Genomic DNA, 15,141 nt, shown 5'->3' on the forward strand with positions numbered 1-15,141 from the left:
CCCAATATAAGGTCTTCTCCACCGTGGACCTCAAGTCCGCCTACCATCAGCTCCCCATCCGCCCAAGTGACCGCAAGTACACAGCCTTCGAGGCAGACGGGCGATTATTCCATTTCCTACGGGTCCCTTTTGACGTCACAAACGGGGTCTCGGTCTTCCAACGGGAGATGGACCGAATGGTTGATCAACATGGGTTGTGGGCCACATTCCCGTATCTCGACAATGTAACCATCTGCGGCCACGATCAGCAGGACCACGACGCCAATCTCCAAAAATTCCTCCAGACCGCCAAAGCCTTGAACCTCACGTACAACGAGGACAAGTGCGTTTTTAGCACCGATCGGCTAGCCATTCTGGGCTACGTAGTGCGCAATGGGATAATAGGCCCCGACCCCGAACGTATGCGCGCACTCATGGAATTTCCCCTCCCGCACTGCCCAAAAGCCCTGAAACGCTGCTTGGGGTTCTTTTCATACTACGCCCAGTGGGTCCCCCAGTACGCAGACAAGGCCCGCCCCCTAATACAGACCACGACCTTCCCTCTGTCGACAGAGGCTTGCCAGGCCTTCAGCCGCATCAAAGCGGATATCGCAAAGGCCACGATGCGCGCCATCGACGAGTCCCTCCCCTTCCAGGTCGAGAGCGACGCCTCCGACGTAGCTCTAGCGGCCACCCTTAATCAAGCGGGCAGACCCGTGGCCTTTTTCTCCCGGACCCTCCACGCCTCAGAAATCCGCCACTCTTCAGTAGAAAAGGAAGCCCAAGCCATAGTGGAAGCTGTGCGACATTGGAGGCATTACCTGGCCGGCAGGAGATTCACTCTCCTCACGGACCAACGGTCGGTAGCCTTCATGTTCGATAATGCACAGCGGGGCAAAATCAAAAACGACAAGATCTTAAGGTGGAGGATCGAGCTCTCCACCTTCAACTATGAGATTTTGTATCGTCCCGGAAAGCTGAACGAGCCGTCCGATGCCCTATCCCGCGGCACATGTGCCAACGCACAAATTAACCGCCTCCAAACCCTCCACGAGGACCTCTGCCAACCGGGGGTCACTCGGTTTTACCACTTCATCAAGTCCCGCAATCTCCCATACTCTTTAGAGGAGGTCCGTACAGTCACAAGGGACTGCCACATCTGCGCGGAATGCAAGCCGCATTTTTTCAGGCCAGATGGAGCGCACCTGATTAAGGCTTCCCGCCCCTTTGAACGCCTCAGTCTCGATTTCAAAGGGCCCCTCCCCTCCACCGACCGCAACGCATATTTTCTTAATGTGGTGGACGAATACTCTCGCTTCCCTTTTGCCATTCCCTGTTCTGAAATGACCGCGGCCACAGTCATTAAAGCCCTGAACAGCATCTTCACACTGTTCGGTTACCCCGCTTACGTCCACAGCGACAGGGGGTCCTCTTTCATGAGTGACGAGCTGCGCCAGTTCCTGCTCAGCAAGGGCATAGCCTCAAGCAGGACGACCAGCTACAACCCCCGGGGGAACGGGCAAGTAGAGAGGGAGAACGGCACGGTCTGGAAGGCCGTCCTACTGGCCCTACGGTCCAGGGACCTCCCAGTTTCACGGTGGCAGGAGGTCCTCCCGGACGCTCTCCACTCCATCCGGTCGTTATTATGTACGAGCACTAATCAAACGCCTCATGAGCGTCTCCTTGTTTTCCCCAGGAGGTCCTCCTCTGGAACGTCGCTGCCGACCTGGCTGGCGGCCCCAGGACCCATCCTGCTCCGAAAGCATGTGCGGGCACATAAGGCGGACCCGTTGGCCGAAAGGGATCACCTCCTCCACGCGAACCCCCAGTACGCCTACGTGGAGTACCCCGACGGCCGACAGGACACGGTCTCCCTACGGGATCTGGCGCCCGCCGGCAACACGCACATCCCCCCGACATCATCAACCCAACCCCCCCCCCTTCCTGCCACCGCCGCACTCCGCGACCGCCCCCTTCCCAGGAGGATCGGTCCCCCTCCCCTCAGCACCGACCAAGAATAAAGCCCAAGCTGAAACCGTAAGGCTCCTGGAGGCGACGACAACGGTACAAGCACCACCACCACCGGGGCCGAGGCGATCGACACGGACGACCAGACCACCCGACCGACTCGTGGCGTCGATCTAAAACTAAATATGGACTTTCACAAGAACATTTTGCTTTTCTTCCCATACCCTCTGTAAATAGTTGCAACAGGACAAAATTGTACAATACTGTATTGCCTTGCGAATGTTTTTTTTTCTTTTCCTCCCAGGACCAGCCCTGTAAACCCTTACCACCATACGAAGCATCACCCCGCCGGGTTCATTTTTGACAAGGGGTGAATGTGGTAGTATGTATTGGGGGTCATGTGGGACTGGAAGCCCTAATTTCATTGGCTGACAGATCCCGGGTCCTGGTTGGCCGTTGACCTCTAGCTCCGCCCTGAAGGCGGAGTATAAGAAGCCGGAGTCTTCCCCCGCAGGCCAGTTTACTATCGAGCTGCGGGGGAACAGACACGCTTAATAAAGCCTCATCGACTTCACTCTATTCGCCTCACGGAGTCTTTGTGCGCTACAACTTGCATGGTAGGGAAGTGTTGGAACTGGCAGTTATGCTTGACAATCAGGCAAGGGACAGCAGCACAGTGTATGCAACACAACTACCATTCAAGGTAGAACAGAAACATGCATGTGTGGACAAGGCCAAGTTCAAAAATAATGGCACCAATGTCAGGAAGAACAGGACATTGTTTGGGAAGCAACAACATTCCAATGGTCAGGATGTGGTGATTCTTGCTGTCAAACCAGAGACCAAACAGGTTTTGAAGGCACAGGAAACGCGAATGCAACATCACAAGCACAGAAAGAGGCCGAATCAGACGACGAACATGGTTCAACTATTTGAACATTTGACTGACTGGACTGATGATTTGTTGGTGATAAAGAACAAAGAACAATACAGCACAGGAACAGGCCCGTGGGTCCTCCAAGCCTGCGCTGACCATTGTACCTGCCTAAACTAAAAGCATATGCATTTACAGAGCCCGTATCCTTCCATTCCACCCTATTCATATATTAGTCTCGATGTTCCCACCACCTGCCCATGCAGAGTGTCCATGTATTTACCAACCTCTGTGTAAAAAAACTTGTCTCGCACATCAGTCCTAAACTTTTCCCCACGCACTTTAAACCTATGCCCCCTAGTACTTGACTCTCCTATCCTTGGAAAGAGCATCTGACGATCCACTTTGTCCATGTAACTCATAATTCTGTAGACCTCTATCAGGTCGCCTCTCAACCTCCGTTGTTCCAGTGAGAACAGAGCGAGTTTATCTAACTTCTCCTCATAGCTAATGCCCTCCATATCAGACAACAGCCTAGTAAACCACTTCTGTACCCTCTCCAAAGCATCCACATACTTCTGGTAGTGTGGCGAACAGAATTGTACACAATCTTCAAAATGAGGCCTAATTAAGGTCCTGTACAGCTGCAACCCATGACTTGCCAAGTTTTATATTCAATGCCCCGACCGATGAAGGCCAGCATGCCGTATGCCTTCTTGACCACCTTATTCACATGCATTGCAACTTTCAGTGATCGGTGAACATGCATGCCCAGATCTCTCTGCCTGTCAGTACTCACAAGAGTTCTACCATTTATTGTGTAATTCCTACATGCATTCGACCTTCCAAAGTGCATTACCTCACACTTGTCTGGATTAAACTCCATCTGCCATTTCTCTGCCCAAGAATCCAACCAGTTTATATCCTGCTGTATCCCCGGACAATCCTCTTCACTATACGCAAGTCCACCAATTTTTGTGTCGTCTGCAAACTTACTAATGTGACCAGTACCGCAGTGAAGATTGAGTGCTTACTGAAGGTTGTGAACTGGAAATAGTCTGATCTTGGGGGTCATTCTCCGACCCCCCGCCGGGTCGGAGAATGGCCGTTGGCCGCTGTGAATCCCGCCCCCGCCGGTTGCCGAAGTCTCCGGTACCGGAGATTGGGTGGGGGCGGGAATCGGGCCACGCCGGTTGGCGGGCCCCCCGCTCAATTCTCCGGCCCGGATGGGCCGAAGTCCCGCCGAGAAATTGCCTGTCCCGCCGGCGTAAATTAAAGTAGGTATTTACCGGCGGGACAAGGCGGCGTAGGCGGCCTCCGGGGTCCTGGGGGGGGCGCGGGGCGATCTGACCCCGGGGGGTGCCCCCACGGTGGCCTGGCCCGCGATCGGGGCCCACCGATCCGCGGGCGGGCCTGTGCCGTGGGGGCACTCTTTCCCTTCCGCCTCCGCCACGGCCTCCACCATGGCGGAGGCAGAAGAGACTCTCCCCACTGCGCATGCGTGGGAAACTGTCAGCGGCCGCTGACACTTCTGCGCATGCGCCGCTCGGGGATGTCATTTCCGCGCCAGCTGGCGGGGCAACAAACGTCATTTCCGCCAGCTGGCGGGGCGGAAATTCCTCCGGCGTCGGCCTAGCCCCTCAAAGTCGGGGCTCGGCCCCCAAAGATGCGGAGCATTCCGCACCTTTGGGGCGGCGCGATGCCCGTCTGATTGGCGCCGTAGGGGGAGAATTTCGCCCCAGTTTAAAAAACAAAATTGTTAGTCGCTCCTCAAACATTTGTAATGACAAGGCCATGATTTTGCTGTATTTTTTATTAAAGATCTCCAATTATCTTAAAGATAGGACTTATAAAGATTGGGGTTAGTAGGTTATGTATTCATTGACACTGCACATCTGATTAATAGTGCATGCTACAAGGATGTAAGAAAAATATCTTAAAGGGTAATAACTTTTCTTTAGAAAAAAGGAGGGATGTGGTATTATCATACATGAAGGTAATGTAAGGGTTAATGACATGTATACAGACAGCCACTAGAGGGAGCTAATCCTAGCAGTATATAAAAATTGATGCTAAGCCTTGTGGGACAGAAGGTTAGAGTAAGTGGCCGGAGCAGGAGCTGGCTAGGAGTACTGAAGTTAGTGAGAGAGCAAGAGAGTAGTTTAATCTGTTTGTGAGTTAGAGTATAGTGAGTATAGTTTATGTGCGATTAATCAACTGTTTGTTTCTTGGGGATAAGCGCCAAATCCAATTAGTAGTGTTAAATAAATAGTTATGTTGGTTTACAAGACTCGTTGTTCTCTGATCAACACTGCACATCAAAGCTATCTGGTTAAAACAAGGCAGAGAACAACACATGCCCCAGCCTGGGGAAAAGGTTGTCCATCCTCTCCTTCGTGGCATCCAGCATTCTGTCGATCTCCGACACCTGGAACGCCAGAGTGGGTGTGCATGAAGCCACCTTCTTGTCTGGAATAACAGTCCGTGGTGACTGAAGCACTTAAAAGTGCTCCAGCTGGTCAGCCACAAGGGGGGCCGGAAATTGCTTGTCTGCAAGTGGGTTAGCGTGCTGGCCCGTTTGCTTGACCTGAATTTCTCCTGACTGCTGTGCATAGCGGGAGTGTGAGGTTCTTGCGATTCAACTCCTGCAGCAGCATTTAGTCTCTCAAACAGAGATCCAGCCCTGTATCTCTTTATTTGCTCTACCTATTCCCCATAATATCTTGAAAACGTCAATCAAATTCCCCCCTCACCTTTTAAATTCTATGAGGACAGTCTTTGTTTGTGCGACCTCGCCTCAAAATTTAATTCTTGGAGGGAGTCCAGTTATCATTTGAGTAAATAAATAGCCCGCAGCCTTCAAGGCCAATATATCATTCTGAAGGTGTGCTGACCCAAACTGTTCACAGCACTCCAGGCGTGATCTAACCAGGGTTTTGTACAGCTGAAGCATGACTTTGATCCAATTGTATTCTAGTCCTCTTAGATATAAAGGGCAGAATTTCATTAATCCTTTTGATTATTTGCCTTATGTGTTCGTGGCATTTCCATGATCCTCAAATCTCTTTAGACATCCACCATTTCCAGCTTTACATCATTTGGACAGATCCAAAGTGGATGATCTGACATTCACCTACATTGAAATCTATTCATCACAGTTCTTCCTATTTACAGAATCTATTAATATCCCTTCAAAATTGTATGTTTCCATCTACACTGTTCATAATGCAGCTTGTTTGTGGAACATTCCCGTTCAATCTGCCAGTGTAACCCTGATCTTCCGGCTACCCTCCTGACTCAATGCTTTTGGAGCCATGACCTTAGGGAGGGCTCCTATTGTGTGCTGCAAAGAAAATCATTAAAGCTATGAATATTTGTCAGCCAATCTTCATTTATTTTTGCAAGTGGCAAACTATCTTTCATTTAAGGAGCAAAAAGAGTCAGCAGCCAATGCATTGGTTTTGTCACAAGTCATGTGAGGGTGCATTTTCTCTATCTACACGTTGATATGATATTGAAATTACTCTGGAGCCTTTAGGCAAAGAGGAATTTTGAATTAATCTTCATTCGCCCTAAGTTGTCAATTGGGCATTGCGCCCACCTGCCGTTATTCTACCATGGAAACCATGGAATTGTGAAAATTAGATCTCTCTGCCTCACCAGCACTCTTTTTGTTTTAGCCACCCCGTAAAAACCCAAAAACTGGAATCAGACTCCACAGACCCAATGTTAATGTTGGTGGCGAGTCCCTCTCCTATTCACTGGAACCATTGGATGAAAGACCTTTAATGGTTATGAATTCTGACTCCCATCCCTCTCCACGTTTTTACTCATTTCATAATGTTCCTTCAAGTCCAGTCCCACCTCAGTGAGCTGACAGTCACTGTAGTACCAGTAGCTCCACCCGGAGCAGTGGTCACTGCCATTACTACCAAGGAGAAGGCATTCCACGATGGACCCAGGACCCAAATCTCCCAGTAAGTTTGGGACCTTGGGCTTGCATGCCCAGGCAAGTGGGTGAAGTGGTGGAGAAGTCATATTGGACAGGGCAGGGGAAGTGTGGTCATGAGAAGGGGAAATTACTGGGGTCAACCTCCGATTGACACGAGGGACCCAGAAGGGAGGCACTCCCTTTCTCTGGCTAGCGCAAAGTCAAACTTCCAGGCTATACATTGGGTGGGCACCTCTTACATCGCCCATTAGGTTTGAGCGGGCGGGCTTTCCACCTGAAGCGTTTCCCATATCTCGTAGAATTGTGGCAGGGTAAGAATGGGCGGGCTGGTGATGGATGTGCTGCTGATGGCACAGCATCCTATTTTACTGATCCACTCACCTGCTATCACACCCGCTGATGGCCCATATAATGCAACCCTGTGTTTTAGGACATTTCTACTTACCCTTCATTTGTCTGATCATGTCTCTGTAAAAAGCCTTGGAATGATTTTCTACTTAAAAGGCTACATATAAATGCAAGTTGCTTTGCTTGTCTATCATCTACAGTGCTGATATTCAACATGTAATTGCTGGATTTTTATCTTCGTTCCTAATAAACATGTAGCAGATTGAAAGCGAGTAGCACATCATGAATGTTGTCATTTCAATTTCCTCTGTTTACTGTGCTGGGGAATTGAATCTGCACAGTACCATGAACAGTTCAAGGGCTCTGAAAAGTTTGACCAATGCCCAAATGAATTTGCAGGATTAGACTTAAAGGAACATTGTGGAATGAGTAAAAACCTTAACTCATTCATTCAGTTTTCAGCTTAATTTCTTTTTGGCCTAATTCCAACAAGTATGCCTGTACTGTCTTCACAGCAAAAATGCTCGGTAACCATTTTAAAATTGTTTGAAGACACAGGGCTCAGCGATTCATACAATCTGTCACTGCTTCAATTGTGCACAGTGTTAGCACAAAAAGTCATTTATGGCTCTTCTCCAACAAAATAGGTTCACGGACCAACATTTCCCAAACTGTAAATGACTGGATGTACAGCTTTGCCGATATTTGTGTCTTGTCCAATGATTTATTGCTTTGACATTAATGCTCTAATGAATGATTCAAGGGATACACGGAAGAGAGAGAGATGGAGCAATATAGAGAGAGAGAGAGGTTAGCTGGCATTCATCTTTCCTTTGAATTGTCTCCTTTAAAACAATCAAATACAGTTATTACCAAGCTCTGTTGGCAACTTGCATTAAAGCACAATAGTCCTGATTTTACACGAGTAATGCTGGTGGAACTGTCTGTGTTTGTAATCGTTACTCCTCTGAAACAGACAGTGACTTTTCAGGTCTGCACTCATCCACTGAAATGCAGAAATCCAGAGGTCGCTGTTAGTGATTCTAAGCTTCTCCAGAGGGTGTGCTGCTGAAGTCTCTCAGGTTACAATTAATTAGAAATCACTGATCGGACAAGAACTTGCCCTTTTATGCATTGGACTCATTGTAAAATGCCTTAAAAAGTTATGCCTTGTTGATTGAGTTATAACTGGGTTTTTAATGGTAAACTGAATTCATAATTATTGCTGATAGATCTCTCTAACCTTGGAATCAATGTTATACTTGTGGATCTCTTCATTATGATGAACAAAGTTCCCCATATTTTTTAAATAATTTTAAAAAAAAAAAAAGTTTGTTTTTGATGTTTCAGCTCTGATTACTTATTTTACTCCCTGCAAAATTATATTGAAAAATGGACGATATTCAAGACAAACGGAGGATACATCCTTCTTTGCTCTCAGTGAGAATATTTTGACATGATTGGCAACTTATCCCGCTTGATGACATCTCTATTGTTGGTTGCTTGGAGATCCCCTTGACTTGGCACCAGATTTAAACTAAGATCAAGGAGGGCGAAATACAAGCTCTGGAGATTGAAAAGTCTTGACGGGCAGCTTTCAGGTAAACAGCAAGCACAGCCACTTCACCGATGAACACAGAATTTGCAATATTGTGTGTTTCTTTGGTAAAATGCAGGGTTTTTTTTCTGCTCTGAACAACTGGACTTGTTATTAACTGGACAACCCATGACTTGCACAAAAGTTTCTGAGTGCACGAGGGTCTTGTAGATCGGTCAATAGTAACTTGCCTGTATATTTGTTAACAGAAAGCATTATGAATGGTACATCTTTAAATGTGATCAACAGTATCCATTCTTGGCCAGTTGCCAATCTATTCATAAAACCCAAAGCCTTTTCTGAGCTAGTGATAGCACTGGCACACTTTAGCAAATGGAAATTTGGGGCAACATTTCTTTTTGCTATTTTCAACAGCAAACGGCAGTGGAAAAGAGCGTAAAAGCTGACGAGAAACAGGAAATAGAAGTTTTCTACGCCCTTAATGCTGAAGATGGGTTTTTACCTCTACTGACCATATGTCAAGCATAACTCAGGGTTTTAAGCATCGTTCAGATGCAGACTGCAAGAATAACTCTGGTGGCAAGGTTGTTTGTCATCAATGGTACCCCTCTGATTTTCCTTTCATGTAATAGAATCAGCGTGAAAACCAATGTGTTCTGCTGGGTGGGGGGTTCCATCGAATTCCCACCTAGTTGATGTCTAAAGTCCAGGCGGTAAAGATAAAAAATCTAACCGCCATCTGCGTCAACAAAAAGCGAGACAAATTGGTGGTTACACCATTTTGAAAATATTCTGTTGTTTATCAAAGATTTGATAGGAATCTTTCAAAAAACACTGCACTAGTTTCCACTGGCGGAAAAGAAAATGATGTGGAGATGCCGGCGTTGGACTGGGGTGGGCACAGAAAGAAGTCTTACAACACCAGGCTAAAGGTCAACAATTTATGAAAGGAAAGGAAAATGACCAGATAGAATTTAATTCATAATAATCTAATAATAATATTTATTAGTATCACAAGTAGGCTTGCATTCATACTGCAATGAAGTTACTATAAAAATCCCCTCGCCACACTATGGCACCTGTTTGGGTTCACTGAGGGAGAATTCAGAATGTCCAATTTACCTAACAAGCACGTCTTTCGCGACTTGTGGGAGGAAACCGGAGCACCTGGAGGAAACCCACGCAGAGATGGAGAGAATGTGCAGACGCCACACAGACAGTGACCTCAGCCGGGAATCGACCCCGAGTCCCTGGTGCTGTGCTAACCACTGTGCTACCGTGCTGCCAATCATTGAACTGTACCGTTCAACACTGAAGCTAATTTAATAATCTAGATGGTTTTGGAAGAATACCTGTGAAGTTGGATTTTTCTGTAATCTCGACACTATCTGGCTCACAATTATGTTAAGGACAGGAGAAAGCTGTTGGGAACTGTAGGTTATATTTGACCATGAACCCTCAGGCAGCCAACTACCATCTCGGGCTCTTCCACAGTCTCTTACACTCTGCTTATTAACATGATTAAATAGCTGAGCAATGCTCCGTTCAGGGCACTTTGAAGAACTGACTGGTAAACAGTCCAGTCCTCTTAAATCAAAGTCAGTCCATTTGAATTACCTGATAACTCAATTCTTTTGAGCACTAAATTCTCACTATACTGTGTTTTCTGCTGGGATCATTTTCATTGCGCAAGAAGCAAATTACCCATGTGAGACTGAGAGTTTCCTTTCTGCTTCTGGAAAATTACAAATCTCAACGTTTTGGAAATTGATGAAAGTCCTTGTAAGTATGAGAAAGGTCAGAACTCGCCAGTAAATGAAATGTCATTATTAATACAAATTACAAAGGAAAGATGATGCACATAATGGTTAAAACCGGATTTGAGTGTTACCCTTTGATTTCAAATCCCATTGATTACACGCGTTCCAGCACAATGCCTCTATAGATTGAATTTACAATCTGTTAATATCCATGTCAGTGAATTAGAATAAATAAATTCTGTTAAGGATGTGATGGAGAGGGGTAAGAAGGAGCTCACGTGGAGCATAAACACCATTGTGGATGAGTTGGGCTGAATGCTGGCCCGTGTGCTGCTTCTGTGAAAACGTGCTTTGTTTAATTTCTGCCAATTTCCACCCTCTGATATGAATAGTTCACGGGGGTGTTAATGCACTTTAGCGAGGTAAAATTAAATATTATGGGACTTCTGGTTGGTAAAGTTTCTGCTGGGCAAGACGACCAAAATCCAATTGACTAAAATTATCCAGTGGAAAACTGAACAAATTATCATTTCCCCTTGTCACGATTAAATAAACAAATACCCAGCATTCTAAAATTGGAGAAAAAAAGTCAGTCCACACACTAGGGCCAGGGTTATTCCGAAGCGGCCTGGGTCTTGTCATCGGGGCTGAAATTGAGGGTGACTCTGCTTCATGGCACCAGGATCTGGGGCTGTACTTTATGAGCAGAAGCCAAATACGTGTAGCGGCCTGCTCTCAAGAACTGCTGGTCCATCACGGTAGCATAGCAGGGGCAGCATGGTAGCATAGTAGGGCAGCATGGTAGCATAGTGGTTAGCACAATTGCTTCACAGCTCCAGGGTCCCAGGTTCGATTCCCGGCTTGGGTCACTGGCTGTGCGGAGTCTGCACGTTCTTACCGTGTGTGCGTGGGTTTCCTCCGGGTACTCCGGTTTCCTCCCACAGTCCAAAGATGTGCAGGTTAGGTGGATTGGCCATGCTAAATTGCCCTTAGTGTCCAAAATTGCCCTTAGTGTTGGGTGGGGTTACTGGGTTATGAGGATAGGGTGTGGGTGCTCTTTCCAAGAGCCGGTGCAGACTCGATGGGCCGAATGGCCTCCTTCTGCACTGTAAATTCTATGATCACTGTGAGCAATGGTCACTGCTGGGACTGTACCTGAATGAAAGAGCACATATCACGCACCCTCACAACAACGTAAGTGGGGTCTGGGGGTGCTGGGACCAGTCAAGTAGGCCCTAGTGAGGGCTTGCTGAGTGCAGCCATTGCCACTGCTGCATTGTGGTCATTTATGCTGGGGGTGAGGGTGGGTGGAGAGTGCTTTGTGGGCAAATGAGCCTCCTAAAACGGGGGACCCACCCTTCTCTGCCCTATAACCACTAGTGTTCACTTAGCAGTCTTCTGACATGGCACAGTGACCACCCACCACTGGTAAAACACCAACAAAAGAGGGAAGGGACCCTCAATTAAACAAGTATGTGACTCAAATTGGCATTGGCCAATATTCTTTCCATTGTTAAATGGAATGTTAATAATAATAATCTTTATTAATGTCACAAGTAGGCTTACATGAGCACTGCAATGAAGTTACTGTGAAAATCTCCTAGTCCCCACACTCTGGTGCCTGTTCGGGTATACTGAAGGAGAATTCAGAATGTTCAATTAACCTAACAAGAACGTCTTTCGGGACTTTTGGGAGGAAACCAGAGCACCCGGTCGAAACCCACGCAGACACGGGGAGAACGCGCAGACTCCATACAGACAGTGACCCAAGCCGGGAATCAAACCCGGCTTCCTGGCACTGTGAAGCAACAGTGCTACCACTGTGCTACCGTGCCACCCTTCACAGAAAAGCGATGGGTTTCAATGTTAATTTGCCAGCCTACCCTCCTCTGACCCCGTTCTCAAAGGTCGTGGGAAATCCTGGGTTGGGAACTTACCAGAATAAGGTCTGATGAAAATTCATTGACCTGAAGCGTTAACTGTAATTCTCTCTCCACAGATGCTGCCTGACCTGCTGAGTATTTACAGTATTTTCTGTTTTTACTTCAGGAATCTTGTTTCCTTGTTTGAAACAAAGATCATGATTCCCACTAGGGGATATATTTTACTCACCAACCAAAGGATCATGGAGAAGAATATAAACACTGAAGCATGATTAAGGATTTGGAAGTAATTTGCTTTTCCGTTACGTTTTCCAGCCTCTCTCTTGAACATGAGGAGAGACGAAGTTGGAGCAGGAGCAGAAAGGGACCTCGTCTGAAGGACATCACACTCGGCTTTAGCTCCACAGATGTTTAGCCTTGACATTCACAGAATCATAGAATGCCTACAGTGCAGAAGGAGGCCATTTGACCCATTGAGTCCACACCGACTCTCTGAAAGAGCACCCGACCTAGGCCCACTCCCCTATTCCTGTAACCCCATAACCCCACCTAATTTCTGGGCACTGAGAGACAATTTATCATGGCCAATCCATCTAACCTGTACATCTTTGGATTGTGGTGGGAAACCGAAGCACCTGGAGGAAACCATCGTAGACACAGGGAGAACGTACAAACTCCACGCAGACAGTCACCCGAGGCCGGAATTGAACCCGGGTGCCTGGCTCTCTGAGGCTGCAGTGCTAACCACTGTGCCATCATGCTGCCCCACCGTATTGTGGGTGCCAGTGATGAGAGACACACATGATCATCGGTAACCATTATCTGTTGGGACTCAAACCTGCTGAGGTTCCATTCTGTTTAATTTTCATCCTAAATCCTGTCCATAAGAGGAATTGGACAGTTTGCTTACTCAGCCCAGAGGGTGTGAGAGGTGAATGCATCAGTTCACAGCTTGCTTTTTAAAAAAATCTAGCACTGAAAAGGGCTATATCAAAAAGATTGGCATTTGAGGTTGGGATTCTTCAGGTCTGTTTGGCTCCACTCCAAACAGCTGAGCTGCCACAGAAGTTTTAGGAGTGATTTTAAGTGAACTACAAATCACTCCCTTGATTGCCCAATCTCTGATGGTCGAGAAAATTAAAAGCTTAGGATAGAAATGCACTTTATCCTTACTCCTACAACATTTTGTTTTACTGCTACCTGGAGATAAGATGGGAAACTTTGGCCGTAATTCATTTGAATGATTAATCACAGTTTCAAATGGCAGATGGAAATAATTTTCAAAGACTTAATAGCTGCGAATTAACTTTATAAATAGTGCAGCATGAGAAAAATACAGCTGCTGCCTAACCCGCTGATGTTTCCTGTTTGTCTTGTTTTTATATATTATAAATCGCAAAGATTCATGGCAGGAAAGCTTGCAGGTAAATTTATTTTGGCAGAGGAATGTGTTACAACAAGGTTTCATTGCACATTAATAATGTTAAGTAAATATTTACAGTGTAGAACTCTCAGTAAAACAAATATCAATTTAACATGAAAGATGACAAATAAAGTAAAACACTAAAAACACTTTGTGCATCAAAATTAATATTTGGTATAATCTAGCAGTTAGGGGCAGGAAACAAATAATAACTGTGGAGAAATGATGTCCACAATCATTGAGCAAAAACTCCCACTGCCTGCTGGTCATATAGACCCTATGTTGCCAGATAAGAATGTTTGTTTATACAGTGTTAGTTAACTGCTTCAATTTTGATTCTAGTCACCAATTCTGGACCTCTTCTTTCCCCCCACACACTTTGTTGTACTAAATATGTTGTGCACCAGTGATGCAGTTAGGAGGAATCAACAGCCCATATCGTACAAAATAAATGCAGATTTCATTTCATTCTGAGGTATCTCATCAAATGATAGAGCTAATCATCCAAGCCAGTTGCTATAATTTTACTGAACTTGACCAAATTCTACATGGACAAGTACTTCAATAACATTGATTCAGTTTTATGATGGATAAAAAGCAAAATGCAGACCTCAATGCTTTAAATAACAGATACGTTATGTGTAAACTTATTCCTTATCCTTTTCTAAACTACCTCCTCCAGAGTCCAGACATTTGAGATGTAAAATAACAAGGTGGCAATAGCTCAGTTTTACACAACATCTATAGTGCCCATTTTTCTTTGTGAAATGCACTGAATGAAATGATATATTGTGGAGGAAATACAGTGAAACAAAGCTCGCAAGTGTGGATAATCGCAAGTAAAAAAATTGGTGATATGGCTGTCTCTTTGTAACAGGCTTTCTGAACGCACTGTTCTCACACTTCTCAAAGTGGACAGAAAGGGATGAATCAGCAGACAAGTCAAAAGGAAAACAGAAACAATTACCTGAAGCACTGATCCTGTGCAGTCCATGCAGAAGATACTTTTAAGATCCATAGTTCCAACTAATAGAATTTACACTCAACATAAGGAACAGACTGCTTGCTTCAGCAGTCCCTGAAAGTGTCAATGCTGCAGTGTCGCAGAAATTCATGCTTTTAATGCCAGCAGCTGTAGGTGGGGCTACGAGCTTTTTAGCATTTTTGTTTTTAATGGAAGACACATAATCCAGGGAACTGGCAGGTATAACTCCCTTTGCCTGAAAGTTTTATTATTCATTACACTTAAACTTTAAAAACTTCACCACTATGTCGAGCATCATTTGTGCACGAGCAGATTGTACGGAAACTGATGCGGTGCAGCAATCATTTAAATCTTTGCGTATTATTGAAATATTTCAGAAAGGTTTCAGAATTTCCAATAATTTGGACCCTG

The 15,141-nt window shown here is 45.9% G+C and overlaps 1 protein-coding gene across 1 annotated transcript in view; it reads right to left on the reverse strand.

Moving 5' to 3' along the window:
- Positions 1-14,849, reverse strand: part of LOC140420981 (protocadherin-20-like) — a 69,280-nt gene extending 54,431 nt beyond the window's left edge. Inside the window, exon 1 of the mRNA XM_072505207.1 lies at positions 14,713-14,849. Within this exon, the coding sequence (XP_072361308.1) occupies positions 14,713-14,763 (51 nt within the window). The 5' untranslated portion in view covers positions 14,764-14,849. The remainder of the gene's footprint in view (positions 1-14,712) is intronic.
- Between the last annotated feature and the right edge of the window lie 292 nt (positions 14,850-15,141).

The sequence above is a fragment of the Scyliorhinus torazame genome, chromosome 5, assembly GCF_047496885.1.
Source record: "Scyliorhinus torazame isolate Kashiwa2021f chromosome 5, sScyTor2.1, whole genome shotgun sequence".
Taxonomy (NCBI): Eukaryota; Metazoa; Chordata; class Chondrichthyes; order Carcharhiniformes; family Scyliorhinidae; genus Scyliorhinus; species Scyliorhinus torazame.